Source organism: Asparagus officinalis, chromosome 10 (assembly GCF_001876935.1).
Source record: "Asparagus officinalis chromosome 10, Aspof.V1, whole genome shotgun sequence".
NCBI classification, from domain to species: Eukaryota; Viridiplantae; Streptophyta; class Magnoliopsida; order Asparagales; family Asparagaceae; genus Asparagus; species Asparagus officinalis.
The window spans coordinates 49,157,395-49,176,773 of NC_033803.1; the positions used below are offsets into that span (position 1 = coordinate 49,157,395).

At 45.1% G+C, this 19,379-nt stretch overlaps 1 protein-coding gene across 1 annotated transcript; it reads right to left on the reverse strand.

Moving 5' to 3' along the window:
• On the reverse strand, nt 677-1,357 carry LOC109826716. Its single transcript, XM_020393732.1, has one exon. The coding sequence runs from the start codon at nt 1,355-1,357 to the stop codon at nt 677-679; it is 681 nt and encodes a 226-aa protein (XP_020249321.1).

Below are 19,379 nucleotides of genomic sequence, written 5' to 3' on the forward strand. Positions count from 1 at the left end.
TAATCGGATTAGATTAGCATAAGACCCTAATCACCCCCCCCTCTAGGGTCTAACATTCGGGAGGTTGATGCATGTAGTTGGCGTGGATTTAGCATTTGTGGCAGCGCTTTGCGTAAGCGACCGCGTCGCTAACCATCCCAGGCCAAAAGTAGCCTATCCTCCGCAGGCAATCCCAAAGCTTGAGTCCAGGCTGATGAGCCCCGCATGTACCATCATGGGCTTCGCGTAGGGCCTCCTGCGCCTCTGCCTTTGAAAGACATCGAAGCAACAAGCCGTCGTATGACCTCCGATATAGTGTCTTGGTGGTCGAATCATAGTAGAACCTCGAGGCACGTCGTCGGATAGACTCTCATTCCCTTGCGTCTTCAGGCAACATGCCGTATAGAACGTAATCGATGATCGGGAGACGCCAGTCTTCCTGATCGGGCTGATCCGGGGTTTGATGGGTGGCGTTCGCTTCTGGGACGTCTTTTAGTCGAAAGAGTTTTCGGCTGGCGACCTTGACTCGTTGGGTCGTTCCTAACGGTTGGGCCAAGTTAGCCGCCAAGGATGCAAGAGCATCCGCATGCGTGTTCTTGGAACGGAGCACGTGCTCAATGTGGAAACTCTCGAGTGACTCCACTCGTTTGATAGCCGCTTTGTGGAACGGGATGAGATCGTCGTTCCTGACTTCATATTAGCCAGTCATTTGCTTAACGATGAGTTGGTAGTCGCCGTAAGCCTCAAGATGCTTTATCCCTAACTCTTTGGCCAACTCGAGCCCTATGATTAACTCGTTGTACTCAGCCACGTTGTTGGTGCACGGTTCTGTCAAAGAAAAGGCTCGGGGTAACACATGGCCGTGCGGAGAGGTGAGGACCACCCCGACTCCTACAATAATAGAACCGCTCATGCCTACATGAGATGCGCCGTTGAAGAACATCTGCCACACCTCTGGTGATGAAGTCACATTGGCTTCAGGGGATTCATCTGGCAGATCTTCAAATAGGTCGGTCTTCGCCCCCAGCTGGTGACTAGCCATAAGATCGCAGATGGCCTGCCCCTTGACCGACTTTTGTGGCATAAAATGGATGTCATACTGAGACAGTAGGAGTGCCCACCTGGCCAAATGCCAATTCAACGCTGCCGGTTGTGTCATGAACACTCGGATGGGGTTCATCCGGGAAATAACATGAATTGTCTGGCCAACCAGGTAGTGCCGCATCTTTTGGATAGCGAACACTAAGGCCAGGCATTCCTTTTTGATCATTGGGTACCGCTGTTCGGCACCTTGTAAGGTTCTGCTCAGGTAGTAGATGTCTTGCTCGTGGCCCGCATCGTCATTTTGTGCCAAGAGGGTTCCTAGAGAATATTCCATGGCCCGTATATATATGAGGAATGGCTTCCCTGAGATTGGCGCCATAAGGACAGGCAGGTTTGAGAGATAAGCCTTGATTTCTTCAAAGGCCTTTTGGCAATGCTCGTCCCACATGAAGGAAGTACCTTTCTTCATTAGCTTGGAGAAGGGTTGACACTTGCTCGAAAGATTTGAGATGAACCTTCGGATGTAAGCCAATCGTCCCTGAAGCCCTCTTAGCTCTTTAAGGTTTCGGGGCGGTTGAAGCTCTTGAATAGCTCGCACCTTGTCTGGATCAATCCGGATTCCTTTCGTCGTGACGACAAAACCGAGGAATTTGCAGCTAGACATCCCTAAGAATGACTTAGTAGGATTCATCTAGAGTTGATGGTTCCTTATGAGTTCGAACATTGCCCTCAAGTCTTGAAGGTGGTCCTCCTTATGGCCACTCTTCACGACCAGGTCGTCCACGTAGCATTCGACCGTCTTTCACAGATGATCTCGAAAGATCATACTCATGGCGCGTTGGTAGGTTGCGCCAGTGTTTTTGAGTCCGAAGGGCATAATGGAGTAGTAGTACACCCCCATAGGGGTTCTGAATGAAGTGTGCTTTTCATCCTCGGGGTGCATTTTGATTTGATTGTATCCCGAGAAACCATCCATGCAGGACATCCTTTCGAATCCGCACGTGTTGTCAATGATGACATCCGTGATGGGTAGGGGAAATTCATCTTTGGGGCACGCAGCGTTAAGGTCCCTAAAGTCGATGCAGATGCGAATCTTACCGTTTTTCTTCAGGACCGGAACAATATTGGCCACCAAGTCGGGGTGTTGTTCTTCCCTGATGAAACCGGACTCAATCATTTTCTTCACTTCGGCCTCAATCGCCTCCATGATCTGAGGGCGAAACCGCCTCTGCTGTTGCTTGACTGGTTTGGCGTCTGGGCTGATGTTGAGGCGATGCGTGGCGACCCGTGGATCCAGACCGGGCATGTCCTCGTAATTCTATGCGAAGACGTCAATGTATTCCCGTATGAGGGCAATGAGGTCCTCTTTTTCCTGTGGAGACAAACTATCACTAATGAATATGGGTTTGGGATTCGCCTCACTACCCATGTTCACCTGGAGGATTTCGTCTTCGGTCGGTGGTTCACGTTGCTCAAAGCGACTGTTCCACTGGGCGTTAACATGGCGATCCCACGTCTCGTCATAAAGTGGAACTTGTCCATCCTCCGCCATTTCGGCGGGGTCTATCGTAGCCATGTTGACCGTAAGGCTATCGAACAGATCCCTCATGCAGACATCCGAGTCCCATGCCGAGGTTGTTGACGATTGATCCCCCAAACACGCATAGTCGGAATCCTCATTAGCGTAAAAACACAAATCCGACGAGGAGGAGGAGTAGCCTAAGCCTCTCCGAGTCCTATTGAAGTAATTTGAGGGTTTCCCTTTGGGTACGTAAGTGGGTTGGATGACCATTTTGCATCCTTGGCCGTAATTTAGGCCCTCCAAACGAGTGAGGTCATACCCCATTTCGCTCATCATGCGCTTCGCAACTTGACTGTATTGCGAAAACTGAGGCGCTGGGTCCTCATCCTCAGATTCATCCTATAGCGTGCGTAGGGGATGATCGATTCGACCGAAGATAATATCTTTTTAATAATTATTCTAGGCTGGCACAACGAGCACAGCTTACGATGACTTGATCGGCTGTGCCTTGGCAACGTATGACGAGCACACTGGCAATTACAGGGAAGGGTTATTATAGAGTTATGACCATAGGTTATTGGGCGCATCATCCTCGGATATGGAGCAAGACGACAAATAAGCAAAGTTGGACTTCTTATTCATGATAATTTCCTCCGTCCGAACAGCGTTGGTTACATTGTGACTCTCGTAACTCGAAGTCATTTAGGATTAAGCTATTGCCGTACTCAGGCTCGCTGTCTGCCTCATTGCCGACCACTACCGTCTTCACTCGCTCGTAATTGTCCACATACTTCAGGCACTGGTGTAACGTGGACGGAACTATTCGGTTGCTATGGATCCACGGACGTCCCAAGAGTATGTTGTAGGAAGGCTCGGGGTCGATGACGTAGCATGTCACCTCCGTCTTCATGTCGCCTATTCGACATTTCAGGCGGATTTTTCTGAGCGACCGAGTCCCCGTGGCGTTAAAGCCAAAGATGGTCGTTGTGGTCGAGGATAGGCACTTCGGCGGTATCCCCAAGTGTTTGATCAATTTCAAAGGCACGATACTCAACGCGGAACCTGGATCGACCTGAATTCTATCCACTTTCGACGAACCGACGTACCCCGTGAAGTATAATGGTCGGTCATGAGATGTGCTCTTGATGAGCATGTCCTCCGGAGTGAAGGTGATGCATGGAACCCGTCTCTCTGTGATTTGGCAACACGCTGCACATTCCTATTCTGCGTCCTCCTCCCTCGAGAAGTGGGTGGAGAAAACCTTCGAGTCGGCCAGTGCCTCTTGCAGAACTTCCCTGGTAGGCCTGGATAGCCGTAGGAGATCGTACATAGTGATTCGCGTAGGGATGCTCTTTAGCTGCGCGAGCACATTGAACTGGAAATGCTAGCGGCTAGAGCCTAGTCTGTCTGGATCGGGAGGGGCTGTTGCGGTTGGCCTCGTGGGAGGTCCTGCCGAGTTCTCCGCCCTCACGGGATATTCATTTGCGAATTCCTTCCCTGCTCTTGTGGCGAGTGATACGGGTGTATCTTCTCTTCGGAACTTAGAGATCCTCATGGGAGTTTGAGGATAGATGATTCTCATGCTAGCATGAGAATAGAGGTGTCAAACAATATAAGGGAACACAGGAGAAAGCGTGGAACGAGACGACGAGCAGAAGAATCGAAGTACCCAGTTTTTAGCCTGTGAGTCAACTCATTACAGTCATGAGTCGACTCATCATGGTGAGTCGACTCATGACTGTCATGAGTCGTCTGTCGAGTCAACTCATCACAGTCATGAGTCGACTCATCGAGGGTTTCCTGGTTCGCTTGGGATTCTGTTCACACGAATTCCTGTTGGTTTTGGGTCTGGTTATTTACCAAACTGTCATCCACGTTTGTACACCTATATAAGGGATTATTTTAGGGTTTCTAAACATTTGGGAGATCAGAGAGTTTAATCAAGAGAGATAAGATTCTAGATTGAGATTTGGAGAGCTTGTTATTTAATTCTAGAGTGAGATTGTGAGGGAGAGATTGTAATATTTTGTTCTTCATAATCTAGAGAAGATATTTTCCTTCGCCAAACTGAATTGTTCTTGTGTTTTGGTCGTCCTCTTCTCAACCCACCTTTTGGTAATTCCGTGACCAAAGGGTACTCACACGGCAACTCGTATCAAGTTGGTATCAGAGCATCAGATCCGGTGAAGGGGCATCCTGTGTATGGTCATTACTCGATCCCAATACAAGGAGCTTGGCGAGATCCTTGGAAGGAGTCCAAGATTTAAGGAAGGAGAAGATGACTGAAGGAGACAATTCAGCGAGGATTGATGCATTAGAGAAGCAGAACGAGACGATAGGTTCGACTCTCACACAACTCGTCAGTCTTATCCATGGAGGTGGCAAACAAGATGAATCTTATTTGAAGAAAATTGTTGAGTCTGATGTGGAGAGAGTAGATTCAGATTCCGACGAGGAGGAGGAGACCGTTAAGACTGCATTGCATCAAGGTGGTAAGAATTCTTATCAGAACCTAAAGATTGACTTTAAGGTCCAGATCGAGCGGATGGAGACGTATTTTACTCTTTATGGCTATTCGTTGAAAGAGAAGATTGTGTTCGCGACTTTGAAGCTTTCAGGGCACGCGTTGACGTGGTGGAAATCCTACTACAAGCAGGAGAAGAAGGCGGTGTCATAGAATAAGTTTAAGGAGCTACTTAGAAAGCAGTTCTATCCGGTGGAATTTCTTAAAGAACGTTGGTACAAGTGGTACGGCTTGTGCCAAAGGGTCAATCAAACCGTTCAAGAATACACTACGGAGTTCCAACAGCAGGCGATGGTCCTTAACATTGCGACAGAGGAATATTCTGTGTTTATGAAGTATATGGCGGGATTGCATTGCGACAGAGGAATATTCTGTGTTTATGAAGTATATGGCGGGATTGAGCGATCACATCCGAAAGGATATGAGGCTATTCACGGTGGAATCAATTGCAGAGGCGAGCATGAAGGCAATTACCATTGAGGGTAGACAAAAGAAGGGTAACGAGGCTAAGGGAGACTCCAAACAGACGGGAGGCGAGTCTAGTGGTTCTCAATCTAAGGAGGAGAAGAAAAAGGGTGATCCAGGGAAAGCAGGGCTGATTTGTAATCACTGCGAGAAGACATGGCACGAAGCTGATCGGTGTGGGAGAAGTATCCTCATCTCAAGCCAAGAGGGTTGAAGAGGAAGGAGGAGAAAAAGGCATACATGATAGCTCAAGGTCCGAAGGAAATCCCGGGGATGACAGAGCCCAACAACAGTCTCAACCTTATGGCGGGAAAATAGGCCACGAAAGAGGACGACGACCTGAGAGAGCAACTCTTTGTTCTTAGGTTGCAAGTGAAGACCAGTTTGGTTGATGCCATTGTTGATTCGGGTAGCGAGAAGAATTTGATATTCGAGGCATTGGTGCAGAAGTTAGGTCTGAAGACGGTCAAGCATCCGAAGCCCTATCCATTGGGGTGGATTTAGAAGGAGGAGAAACTAAGTGTAGTTGATCAATGCACTGTCAGATTTGCGATCCACGAGTCGTATATTGACGAGGTCACATGCGATGTCGTTCCATTGGATGTTTGTCAGATTATACTGGGCAATCCGTACTTATGGGATAGATATGCGATCTACGAGAGACGGGCTCAGAAGTACACCTTCACTAAGGATGGTGTAAAGTTCATATTTCGTTCGACATCTCTTCCGAAGGAGACAAGCTTGGGAACGGTGACGCGAGCGAAGAGACTAGTGAATGCAAGCAAGAAGTTTGTCTCGCTGTGCATTAGATTTCCAGAAAAGCCATCGACAAAGGATTGCAACATGAGCGAACGGTGACTATGACGAGACGCGGGACGAATGAGTTGTTTCCGATCGGATGTCAAGACCGGATTCCTAGCAAGGTCAGGTGGTGCAGAAAAGATGGAGGAGCTCGAGAGTTTTCCTCAGCTGAAGTTCTAACTTGAACGGGACTTCAAGTTCTTAAAGAGAGGACACATGATACAAGTGTATCTTCTCTTCGGAACTTAGTGATCCTCATGGGAGTTTGAGGATAGATGATTCTCATGCTAGCATGAGAATAGAGGTGTCAAATAGTATAAGGGAACACAGGAGAAAGCGTGGAACGAGATGACAAGCAGAAGAATCGAAGTACCCAGTTTTCAGCCTGTGAGTCGACTCATTACAGTCATGAGTCGACTCATCGAGGGTTTCCTGGTTCGCTTGGGATTCTGTTCACACGAATTCCTGTTGGTTTTGGGTCTGGTTATTTACCAAACTGTCATCCACGTTTGTACACCTATATAAGGGATTGTTTTAGGGTTTCTAAACATCTGGGAGATCAGAGAGTTTAATCAAGAGAGATTAGATCATAGATTAAGATTTTGAGAGCTTGTTCTTCAATTCTAGAGTGAGATTGTGAGGGAGAGATTGTAATCTTTTGTTCTTCATAATCTAGAGAAGATACTTTCCTTCGCCAAACTGAATTGTTCTTGTGTTTTGGTCGTCCTCTTCTCAACCCATCTTTTGGTAATTCCAGTCGGTCAGGGTGGTCATCGCTGCCTTTTCCCCACCTAGAATGGCGGAGATGACATTACAATGTTTTCCTTTAGCCTTTTTCGAGGGCTTTGTAGTCCACTGTTCGTCGTTGATGAGGTCCGGATGGACCCACATTACCTGACCCGACGGCAGAATCTGCGGAGCTAAACCTTTCTCTCGCTGGTTGTGAGGGTCATCGTTGGTGATCTTCAAGACGGCCTTGGGAATGGGAATTATCCCTGCCGGAGCTTGGACTTCTGTGAGATTTGTTCCGAAGCTCAAGGTGATCATATTCGTGGTCACCTGCTTTTGGACCTTCTCCTTCTTTAGGACCCCTGCATCGTAGAGGGCTTGGAGCTTATCCTTGAGGACGTAACATTTGGTTGTGTGGTGGCCCAGGAATCTGTGGTAGGCACAATAACTCGGGTCATTGGTTTTGTCCACCTCCTCAGGTTTCGCGGCTTCTGGCAATTTAATTCGCCCACTCTTGAGCAGAGTGTCGAATGTCGCCATCACCTGGTCCTCTTTGAAGTCGTATTGCCGCGGGGGGCGTTGTTCAAATTGTTTGGGCTTCGGCCTTTGAGCAGCCTTTGGTGCCGGGGTAGAGTCGACGGCCATGATCTCTTTTCCTCTGGACCGAGGGGGATTCTTTGGCACGGCTGGTTCTGTAGCTCCCTTCTTGGGCTATGGTTCTTCAGCCTCTAGCCTTTTGATCATGTTTTCTACTTGCTCACCCTGACGAACAAGCTCCTTCCATGTCCGGGTTTCCACCGCGCCCACTTTGGATAGGATGTGGATCGAGAGATTATTGCGGCACATCTCGATTAACATGGATTCGGAAACTTGGTCCCGACAGTAGACTGATCGGTTACGGAACTTTTTTACAAAGTCGTTGACTGACTCCGACTTTCGTTGCTTTTCGGCGAGGAGGGTGGCCATTGACAATTCCGTGTCGTCGTTGAAGAAGTGGGTGAGGAAGAGCCTCTCAACGTCGGCCCACGACTTGATGGAGCCAGGTTCTAGTTTGCGGAACCATTCAAAGGGCACCCCCTTGTGGGTGCCTACGAATAGCTGGGTGAGAATGGCGTCGTTCCTTGTGAGAAATCCGGTCTGTGCCATGAAGTAATAAATATGTTGCGAGGGCGAGCCCTTGCCATCAAAATGCACCAAACTAATCGGCTTGAACTTCGCCGGGTAGGGGATCGTATCCCATTCGACAGGGTAGGGTCGGACCACCCCCAGTTTGTTCATGTTCTGCTGAAGTTTGAGTGCGTTGAGCTGATTTTGGAACTCGTCGAACCTCTTGTCGTGGGTGCTACCCCCTGTATGCGACATTCCTAGCGACGTCTTGGAAGATTAATCGGATTGCGGATTACTATTATCTTCCGTCTCAGTCGCCGGACGATGAGGAGGTACCCACTCCTTATCCCCTGTTCGCCGGGGTAAGGTGCGTTGGGTTCTCTTCTTCTTCTTCTTCTTATTCAAGAGTTGTTCAATCATCTCCCTTAGGGAATCTATGGTCGCCTGTTTCTCTTCGAGCTTCTGGGCAATCGTCTGCTCATGGGCGATTTCGGTCATGTGTACCCTTGCCCGCGCGTCTTGGCTTGAGCGCGAGGTTTGAGACGTGGCCGCCGCCGAGTGAACCTCGTCTTCATCGCAGGAGGGAGGGGCTAAGGTGGAGTAGTCAAACCCGATGCTTACCCCTCTACGACTACGTGTACCCTTGCCCGCGCGTCTTGGCTTGAGCGCGAGGTTTGAGACGTGGCCGCCGCCGAGTGAACCTCGTCTTCATCGCAGGAGGGAGGGGCTAAGGTGGAGTAGTCAAACCCGATGCTTACCCCTCTACGACTACGGGTACGCTGGTATATGCCCTCTTGCTGGTGTTGAACGAACCGAGGATTAGGCCTCAGGACGGAGTCCGAATCTGGAGAGTCGGAAAGTACCGCCTTACCCTTGTCCGTCATGTTGATTGTAGCGGACGGGAGTTCTAGGTCGTCGGCAGCACGTCCTTTTTAGTGACGACGCTTTCGGCGGGAGGGCCTTGGTCGAGAGGGCTGTTGAGAAAGTCTCTCAAACACTGAAGGTTTTGTTGTTCCTATGCATTGGCAGTCGGCGAGTACCGTGTGGATGAGCCTTTCGCAATGGCACTGGGGATTCACCTCATGTATGGTGCGTTTGCGAGTTAAGTATTCCCGGAGGTCTTCTGTGGGCGGTTGGTGACAACCCCCAGCATTAGAAGGATCGCTCGGGTGAGTGCACGAGAGATCTTTGGATGTACTCTCTGGTGCATGCTGAGTGGAACGTTTTGGTGCTAGAGTTAGGCGATCTCGCCTTGACGGGCGAGTTTTCACGTTCGGGTGAACTCCAGCGTGTAGGCGAGTTTCAACCCTTCGTTTGAATGAGCGGGTTTGTGAGGTGTCGCCTACTTTTTTACGTTTATCCGCCAAAGGGTTATGGCGAGGCTCGCCAGCCTTCGAGGATTCGCCTATCCGGGTAGGCTCGCTTGCTGGAGGTGATTTATTCGCATCAGGGATGTGACCTAAGAAGCGAAGTCTGCCTGAGCGGGTGGCCCCGTCTTCCTCGGTCGGCGCTCCTGATTTGGAGGGCCTTCCGATGTTGGGTAAGTTGCCCCCCGCCTAACGTTTCTCGGGCCCGTATGGTAATTCAGGTCATTGTGTGAAACGGTAGTTTGGGCCTCCTGCTTGACGAGCGTCTGCCATCGCTGTTGGCTAGCTCTTCTAGCGAGGAGAGCATCACCGCGGGCTGTGGCAGTGTGGTCTGTGCCGGAGTGAACCGACGTTTCCTCCGGGACAGGTGTCTGTGGGGGCCGCTTGGCGACCCATCTGGCGGACCCTTGTCCCTTGCTCTCGATCTCTGGCTTGGCCTTGATCGATTGTGAGGGAGCGGGTTCCCCTGACAATACTCGGGTGGAACCCTCAGGTGCGGAGGCTTTAACCGTTTGAGGCCGGCCTCGGCGCACGACTCTGTGGCATCTGCGGGACGTATCGCCACCAGAGGAGGAAGAAGACAAGTACTCTTCGTACTTGGCTTGGTCGAACTCGATCTCTAGGGACTCCACAGTCATCCCAACAGCGACCTCGTCGAACTGAGCTACCACCATTTCGTTTGAAGAAACAGCTTCTCCCACTGTGGTCGCCATCTTCTGTAGGTGTAAATTTTGATTTCCCGAAAACAGGGAACTTCGTTTGTATTGATAAGAAGGCTTATTACAAACTAATAAATCGAAATTACAACAGAAGCAGAGGGAATGCCCTCTTTGTTTAGTGTGGGGACTTTTGGTAGCTACAGGATGCTTCGCTCGATGCTCATGTCGAGTCTGCTTCCCTTGGACCGTTCGACCGAGGTTGCTAGAGAGCTTCAGTACGCAGTAGAAGCTCGAGTCGATAGAGTTCGGGTCTACTAGTTCGCCGGCGATCAGGGTTCAAAACTAGGAAGTGGTGCTGCAATGCAAAGATTATGCAAAAGGCTTGGTCTCGATCCGATTGCCTTTTTCAAGGTTTTCCGACCTCCCCCTCTTTTTTTTAAGGTTGTTGGAAGAGGCTCTTAAATGAAAGAGGGGCAATTTTGTTGTTCCCTGAATTATGAGATGTGACCATACATTACTCAGAGATATCCTGCTATTCACCTGTACCATGAGCGGTCATTCGAGGAGTCTTGTTTTGCATCACGTCATGTAGGATTGGGAAAGCCCCTCCTCGTACGTGTGACAACGGCTGTCAGATACTTGAGTGGATCTGACCAACTCACTGAGCGCCGGCGGCTCTCGCCTCTCGCTTGGACAAGTGAGGTAAGTCGCAATTATGAGGGTGCAGGTTGATTTGGCGTTTGTCCGATCACTTGTACTGTGAGCGGCCATTCGGCGGGCCTGGAGTACCGTGTCTTCTCTCTTTAGACCGAGAGAGGTGGGAAAGCGGGTTCCTGGTACTCGAGTAGGCTTGGACAGCTTGCCGAATGTCGGCGGATCCAGTTCCTGACTCGGACAGCCGAGGTGAACTGCATTTATGAATGTTCAGGTCGACTCGACACCTACCCAATCATTCGTACTGTGAGCGGCCATTCAGCAGGCCTGGAGTACCGTGTCTTCTCTCTTCAGACCGAGAGAGGTGGGAAAGCGGGTTCCTCGTACTCGAGTGGGCTTGGATAGCTCGCCGAATGCCGGCGGATCCAGCTCCTAACTCGGACAGCCGAGTTGAGCTGCATTTATGAATGTTCAGGTCGACTCGACACCTGCCCAATCATTCGTACTGTCAGCGGCCACTTGACAATCTTAGAGTACTGTGCCCTCTCCCTTCGTATCAAGAGGAGTGGGAAAGCCCGCCTCAGCACGTGGGGTAGCAGATACCTAGCCATATTGGCGGCCTTGAGGTTTGCTGGCGGATTTGGATACAGACTCAGTTGGGCGAGTTGTGATAAAGGGTAAATTCCCGTGGCTTTGGGCGACTTCTCCTTATAGGCAGATTTCTTGCAAGTCCACGGAGGTATTTTTACCGTCTACAGAAAGCTACAGAATCAATATCAGACTATTTTAGTAGAGTTCAGACGATAACTAATCAAATGAAGAGAAATGGAGAAGCAATTAATGATGTAAGAATTATGAAGAAGATACTTAGGACTTTAGACGCTAAATTCAAATATATTATTCCGGCAATACAAGAGTCTAAAGATCTTTCCGATGTTTCTATTGATGAGATACAAGGTTCTCTGTAAGCTTATGAACAAAATATAAACATCAGTTCAAATCAAGCAGAGAATCTAGAGCAAGTCTTGTAGAGTAAGATGACTATCAAAGAAGATAGTCGAAGAGGACGTAGAGGCTACAGAGGCAGAGACTCTTTTTGAGGTGGCTCAAACTTCCAGCAAGGTCATAGGAGACAGTACCAAGGAGGCCATGAAAATCAAGATTGAAATGGAGATCGTGAATGATCGTTCGATCGAGGACGAGGTCATGGCGTACGAGGACGCAGACAAGGAAGAAGTTACCAGGAGGACAGATCTCAACCATAGTGTTACAAATGCAAGAGATACGGCCATCTCAGCTACGAATGCTGGGAGAAACCAAATCAAGTGGCAGAAAAAAGTAACTTTGTATAAAGGGAGCAGCCAAACACTTCAACAGTCCTGCTGACGTACCAGGAGAATGAAAGCAAGAATCAAAATATCTGGTATCTGGATTCAGGTGCCAGTAACCACATATCAGCATCAAGGAGTTCTTTACCAAGATAAATGAGATGGTGCAAGGAGATGTCACTTTTGGATACCAGTCAAAGATTTTAGTAAAGGGCAAGGGCAAGATAATGATCCAGACAAAGACGGACGAGATATGTACATCTCTAACGTCTATTATGTTCCAGTACTATGAAATAATATTTTGAGTCTAGGCCAGCTCCTTGAAAGAGGCTATGATATATATCTAAAAGACATTGCCCTCACTATCAAGAATAAAAATAAAGTAATTGCAAAGCTGAACATGTCTCTAAATAGACTGTTTACCTTAAATATTCATACTGACCCTACCAAGTGCTTCAAGATGATTATGAAGGATGAGTCTTGGCTCTGGAATTTGAGATTTGGGCATCTTGCATTTAATGGTCTGAATCTTCTGTGGAAGGAGAAAATGGTGAAAGGATTGCCGCAAATCAACCACCCAAACCAGCTATGTGAAGGCTGTATGAAAAGCAAGCAACGTAGAAGAAGTTTCGAAGTTGGAAAATCAAGAAGAGCAATAGAGATGCTACAATTGGTCCACACAGATATTGCAGGACCATTTGAAGTCATCTCTCTTAGAGGAAACAAGTACTTTATCATATTTATTGATGATTATAGCAGAAAAAATTAGGTTTATTTCTTGAAGGAGAAATCCGAAGCTCTAGAGAAATTCAAAGAATTCAAGGAGATGGTAGAAAAGCAAAGTGGGTACCACATCAAGACGCTCCGATCAGATCGAGGTGGAGAATACACTTTGAAGACATTCAATAATTTTAACAAGCAGTACGAGATAATTCATCAACTCACTGTTGCCTACATACTATAACAGAATGGCATAGCAGAGTGAAAGAATTATACCATTCTTGATATAGTCAGAAGCATGTTGAAGAGCAAGTACCTGCTGAAAAGCATAAAGTTCAAGACACCAATAGAGATGTGGAGCAACATCAAGCCAAGCATCAACCACCTGAAGGTGTTTAGGTGCATTGCATATGCACGCATCCCAGAGCAGAAAAGAAAGAAGCTGAACAATCAAGTAGAAAAGTGCATATTCGTTGGGTACGAGAGGAGGACAAAAGCATACAAGCTCTACAATCCAATTACAAAGAAGATGATCATTTCAAGAGACATGGAGTTCGATGAAGAAGATTATTGGAAATGGACCGATGAAGACAAAAATATTAAAGGTATGTTCTTTGAAGATACTGATGATGACTTGTAGGAGGTTGGAAGACCAGAACAAAGTCCACCTAATAGTCCAGCTCCATCAACCCCAACATCGACGTCGACATCATCAGCATCTAGATCAAGTGAAGGAAGCTCTTCAGGGAGAGCAACAAGGAGGATGAGAAGCCTAAGAGATCTATACGACGATATAGAAATTGTCGAGATGATGGAGGACTACACATTATTCTGCTTGTTTACAGATTGTGATCCGGTTAGCTATGAAGAAGCTACTCAAGAAGACAAGTGGAGAAAAGCCATGGATGACGAGATCAAGGCAATTAAGAGAAATGACACATGGGAGCTCACTACCTTACTTGAAGACCATAAACCAATTGGAGTAAAGTGTGTGTACAAGGCAATGACAAATCAAGATGGCAGAATCGAGAAATACAAGGCTAGACTTGTTGTAAAGGGCTATAGTCGGTGAGAAGGAGTTGACTATAAAGAAGTGTTCGCACCAGTCACAAGGATTGACACCATCCGACTCATTATCGCATTGGCAGCACAAAACCAGTGGAAGATCTACCAGATGGACGTGAAGTCTACATTCTTGAATGGCTACCTAGAAGAATAAGTCTACATCAGGCAGCTACAGGGGTACGAGGTTAAGAACCAAGAAGATAAAGTCTATAAGCTGAAGAAGACATTGTATGGATTAAAGCAAGCACCCAGGGCATGGAATGCCAGAATCGATGCATACTTCCAGAAGAACGGATTCCAGCAGAGTCCATATGAGCACTCTCTCTGTACCATGAAGAAGGATGGAGATATTATGATTGTATGCCTCTACGTGGATGACATGATCTTCACCGACAACAATCCAAAAATGTTCAAGGAGTTCAAGAAGAACATGATCAGGGAGTTCGAGATGACTGACATTGGAAAATGTCATACTTTCTTGGAGTAGAAGTATCACAATCTAAGAGAGGAATCTTCATCTCTCAGAAAAAGTACGCAAAGGAGATCCTTCGGAAGTTCAACATGAACAACTGCAAACCAGTTGTAACTCCTGTCGAAGTCAGAGTGAAGCTGAGGAGAGACTCACCAGGAATCTCTTTTGATCCAACTTTATATAAGAGCTTAGTCGGAAGCCTATGGTACCTGACCATCACAAGACCCGACATAATGTTTGTGGTTAGACTGGTGAGCAGATTCATGGAGGAGCCAAGGCAAGAACACTTCAAGGTAGCTAAGAGGATTCTCAGGTATGTTCAAGGAAGCATTAATGAAGGATTATTTTACTCATAAAGTGTAGATCCAAGACTAGTCGGTTATACCGATAGTGACTATGGGGGAGACTTGGATGAAAGAAAGAGTACATCCGGCTACATGTTCAGCATTGGATTAGCAGCATTTTCTTAATCATCAAAGAAGCAGTCTGTTGTTGCTCTATCAAGTTGCGAAGTAGAATACATTGGTGCATCTGCAGGTGCATGTCAAGTGATATGGCTTAGAAATCTAATGAAGAAGTTGCAACATGAACAAGAAGCACCGACAGAGATTCTCATCGACAACAAGTCAGCTATTACACTTGCCAAAAATCCGGTAGCACATGGACGGAGCAAACACATAGAGACAAGATATCATTTCATCTAACATCAAGTTAAAAATAAGACTGTGATGCTGACATGTTGTAAGTCTGAAGACCAAATCGCTGACATCTTCACCAAGCCACTAAAGACAGAAACATTTTTGAAGCTTAAGAAGAAGTTTGGACTTGTGAGAAATGAAAGTTGGTGATGAGGGGGGTATTAGAATTCCTCGCCAACTTAGATTATTATAGAACAACTTTTTAGAACTTCTTTCTAGTAATATCCTACAAAATATCTACCAAGAAGTTTCTAGAAAGATACATGTGTATGGCTAGTATTTATTCTTCTAGAAACTTCTTAGTAATGTATGACTAGGATTAACTCTTCCACACACTTCCTAGCCCTCTTAAATAACTATAAATAGAGGTCTTGGGCTCACATTTGGGTAAGCAAGCAAGAAGTAAGCTTGAAAGCCTGAGTATGTGGTGTAGGCTTATGTGAGTGTTCACCAAAATAAAAGAGTTGTGTGAAAGTGAGGTGCTCTTGTAAGAGCAAGTATTGTACTCTCTAGTGTTCTATCAAATAAAAGTTTCCTTTGTGTAGAGGGTTGTATTCTTTAAATTCCATCAAAGAGGACCTTCTTTTCTATTGGTTACCGAGGTTGTTTCATCTACTTCTCCTCTAATCCATCACTAAAAACTGACAATTAGGAAGAGGACCTTCCTTTCTATTGGTTACTGAGGTTCTGTCATCTGCTTTTTCTCCAATCCATCACTTGATTCATACTTTGAATTAGAGATATAACACAGGAACATATGGTTAGGGTTTTGATATATTTTTTTCATACAAATTTTAACTATGTCGATGACGATCTGTACCATGGCTAAAATCTGCCTCACCCTCTCTCTATTGTTAGACCCTAAAGGGGGGAGGGTGATTAGGGTCTTATGCTAATCTAATCCCGATTAAAAGCCAATTAAAAAATATGTTGATTAATTTGTTCTTGCAAGAAAGATACAAGATAGATATGAGCAAGAAAGATATGAATAAGCACAAATAAAAAGCACGCTAAGCAAAACACAAACAAACGATATGTTTACGAGGTTCGGTCACCACGACCTACGTCCCCGCTCCTCACCTCGAGGAGATCTCCACTATCACAATCTGGTTTGGAAGCCAGAACTTCTACACACTCGATTTACAAGCTTACCGAAAACTCTCACACAACAAACACTATGCAATCACACTTAACACAATAAGTGTAGGAACCTAGCCCGTGTCCTCCTTCTCAAGTGCTCGGATGCAACCTCTCCCTAGGTTCGTCAACCGACGCCACTCCTATTGGATTCGACCCCGTCTCTCGCCTCACACTTCTCTCGGTGTACAAGTGTATTATAAGTAATACTCACAAATAAAGATTAAATATAATGGTTTGTTCTCAACAACAAATGAGAACGCAAAATGAAGCTCACACTCACTAAATCACACCCCACAATCCACACTATATAGTATGAAGATATTAAGCTTAATATGTGTCTGTGATAACAGTGAATGAAAATAATACAACTCAATAAATATAGCTAAATAAATGAAAGTGAAATAGTAACTATATGAAAGGATGAGTTAGGAAAACAAATAGTAAGCTATATAAGGAAGAGTTTAGAAAACTTCTCAATAAACAAGAAGAGTAGTAGATGATGATCCCAATAGGAATTGAAAGCCACTTCTCAATAAACAAGAAGAGTAGTAGATGATGATCCCAATAGGAATTGAAAGCCACTTCTTGTTGTATAAAACTTCTCTTGAAGTAGATTAACGAGAATTAGCTTAACAGCTCTTTAAACGCCTCTTAAACCCTTGTTAAAACTTCTTGTAAAAACAAAACTCTTGGTTTTTCTTAGTTACTGAAATAGAAGAGCAATGAGGTATTTATACCCACTCAATAACTCAGCAAAAACCAAATTGAAATGACCAAAAAGCCCTCAGAGAATCAAATCAGAAACTACCCGTTGGAATCAAATCATGAGTTCGGCGGTCGACCATGGCGGTCGACCGCGAAGCACAAAAAGTCTGAGATTAGAAAATAAAAGCTGGCGGTCGACCAAGTCTCTGGATGGTTTCACGGTCGACCGTCACGGTCGACCGCGAGCACATAAAAGACAGACTTTGAAAATTTGTTCATGGCGATCGACCGTGGCGGTCGACCGCAAACTGACACAGTCTGAAAACCTGTTTTTGGCCGATTTTGAAAATACTTTAAAAATAGCAAATCAATTCCAAAAATAATAAAATTTTGGAAAAAGTTTCTAAATAATAAAATGAACATGTTAGAAAAGGAATTTTTGGAAAAATAATTTTCGTTTGCAAAAACACACTATTTTTGAAAAGTGTTCGTAAAACCTGTATTTTACGAATATGAAAATTTTGATATGACTTATAAACATGTATATATATATCATGCATATATTATATGTATATAATAAAGTATGAATGAGCTGTAAACATGAAATAAAAGGTATTGTAACAACGTTTGATGAAAAATCATTTATATGATAGAGAACGTCAAAAATCATGTTAAGTGTACATATATTGAGCTTAAATATAAACATACAATATATGTAAGTAAACTACTCTTATACCTAGGTAACTCCACACATATGAACTTGAATCTTTAACTCTTGATTATCGTGTGTTGAAATACCTGTAAAGAGAAACATAAAAGAAAAACTAGAGAATATATTAGCGATAAATTGTTTGACAAATCATCATCAAAACTATAGGATCAACATCTATGACCAGCTATTTAGGAGTGTGTAAGACCCTAATTAGGATGTATTATTTGCAATCTAGATAAAAGCAGGTCTTAATAACTCTTATTAGGTCAACCCGTTAAGGCTACAACTATGCACTGAGCTAATAGGGCCTGATTTAACTTAGTAAAATCACAATTATGGATCTACTAATGATTCAAATGCTTAGGCTTCGCCCACCCGGTGATTTTAACATGGTTATAGGGCTCGCTATCATTTAAACTTAATGTTTTTATACTTTTTCATTAATATGTATCTTCGTACTTGTAATTTTTATCCAATTTCTTGTATTCTAGATACTGGGTTTCACATTTAGTATCGGCTATGTTTTTTGTAGTATTGGTCAATTTTTCTCTATGAGAGTCTTGATCATAACTAATCATTGGTTAAGATCGATCAAAGCAAGGCCCTATAGTGGGTGCCAACTATTGATGTAAGGAAAAACTAGTTGATTAATCTGCAAGGCTGGACTCAAAGTCGCGGACCTCGTGATTGTCCTACATAGCTGATGGTGACCTATTCTTCGGATTGCCTAAGATAAGATAGACAACTATCTCATGATGATGGATGTTCACTAATGCCTCTATGATGTCTAAGTAAGACGCCTGATTAAGAAGCCAAAGCTATAGGTATTTAGGTTATGATTTTAAGAGTGGGGTTCATATGTTAATATGAGCGATATTGAACCTAAAGCATATGAAGGATTTCCTTTTTCGAGAATGGTATAGCGTATTTATAGGGATGATAATTAGGAAGTGTGCGTGTCACCATCCTGATGGTTGAGTGAGTTATAGTAGTTACTTGATCTGTAAGAAACCTACGTGTCATGACCTTCGAAGATTCATCGAACGTGCATTCAGATGGAAGTTGTTATGGAAAGAGGGGTGTTAGGGACACACCCTTGGGCACACCACCAACCACACTCCCCCTCTATCTACAGTGCAGGGGCCCCACATGTGATTTTTTTAAAAAAATCACATGTGGGGCCACTACACTGTAGATAGAGGGGGAGTGTGGTTGGTGGTGTGTCCAAGGGTATGCCCCTATCATTTCTTTTATGGAAATTGGTAATGAAAGAGATTTTGGTCAACAAATAATAACTCGTAACATGTAATGGTAAGAATATGATATGCTTTTGATAAATCGTCCTTAATCAGGAAAACCTACATAAAACCAATCTTGGCTGGAGCGAGGCATGATATCTTAATTGAGGTGAGTTTGATCTTCATGAGCCGTTATTGTCAATATCCGGGGTTATGAGTCAGGCCCGAGGGCCATGACCTGAGTTAATAGGCTAAGTGCAAAACGTCCCACACTTCTTGAGCCAAGGCGATTACCAGTTGACATAGTCATTTGCTGATGTTGCGTAAGCCTAGCTAATCCAAATATATAAACCTTTATAATGTAATATATGATAGTATATATAATATATATATATATATAATTATATAGATATATATATATACTACAAATATATATCTATATACATATAT

Excerpts from the sequence above, each read along its gene's own strand:
- LOC109826716 (XM_020393732.1), bottom strand. The coding sequence starts at position 1,357 with ATGGAATATTCTCTAGGAACCCTCTTGGCACAAAATGACGATGCGGGC.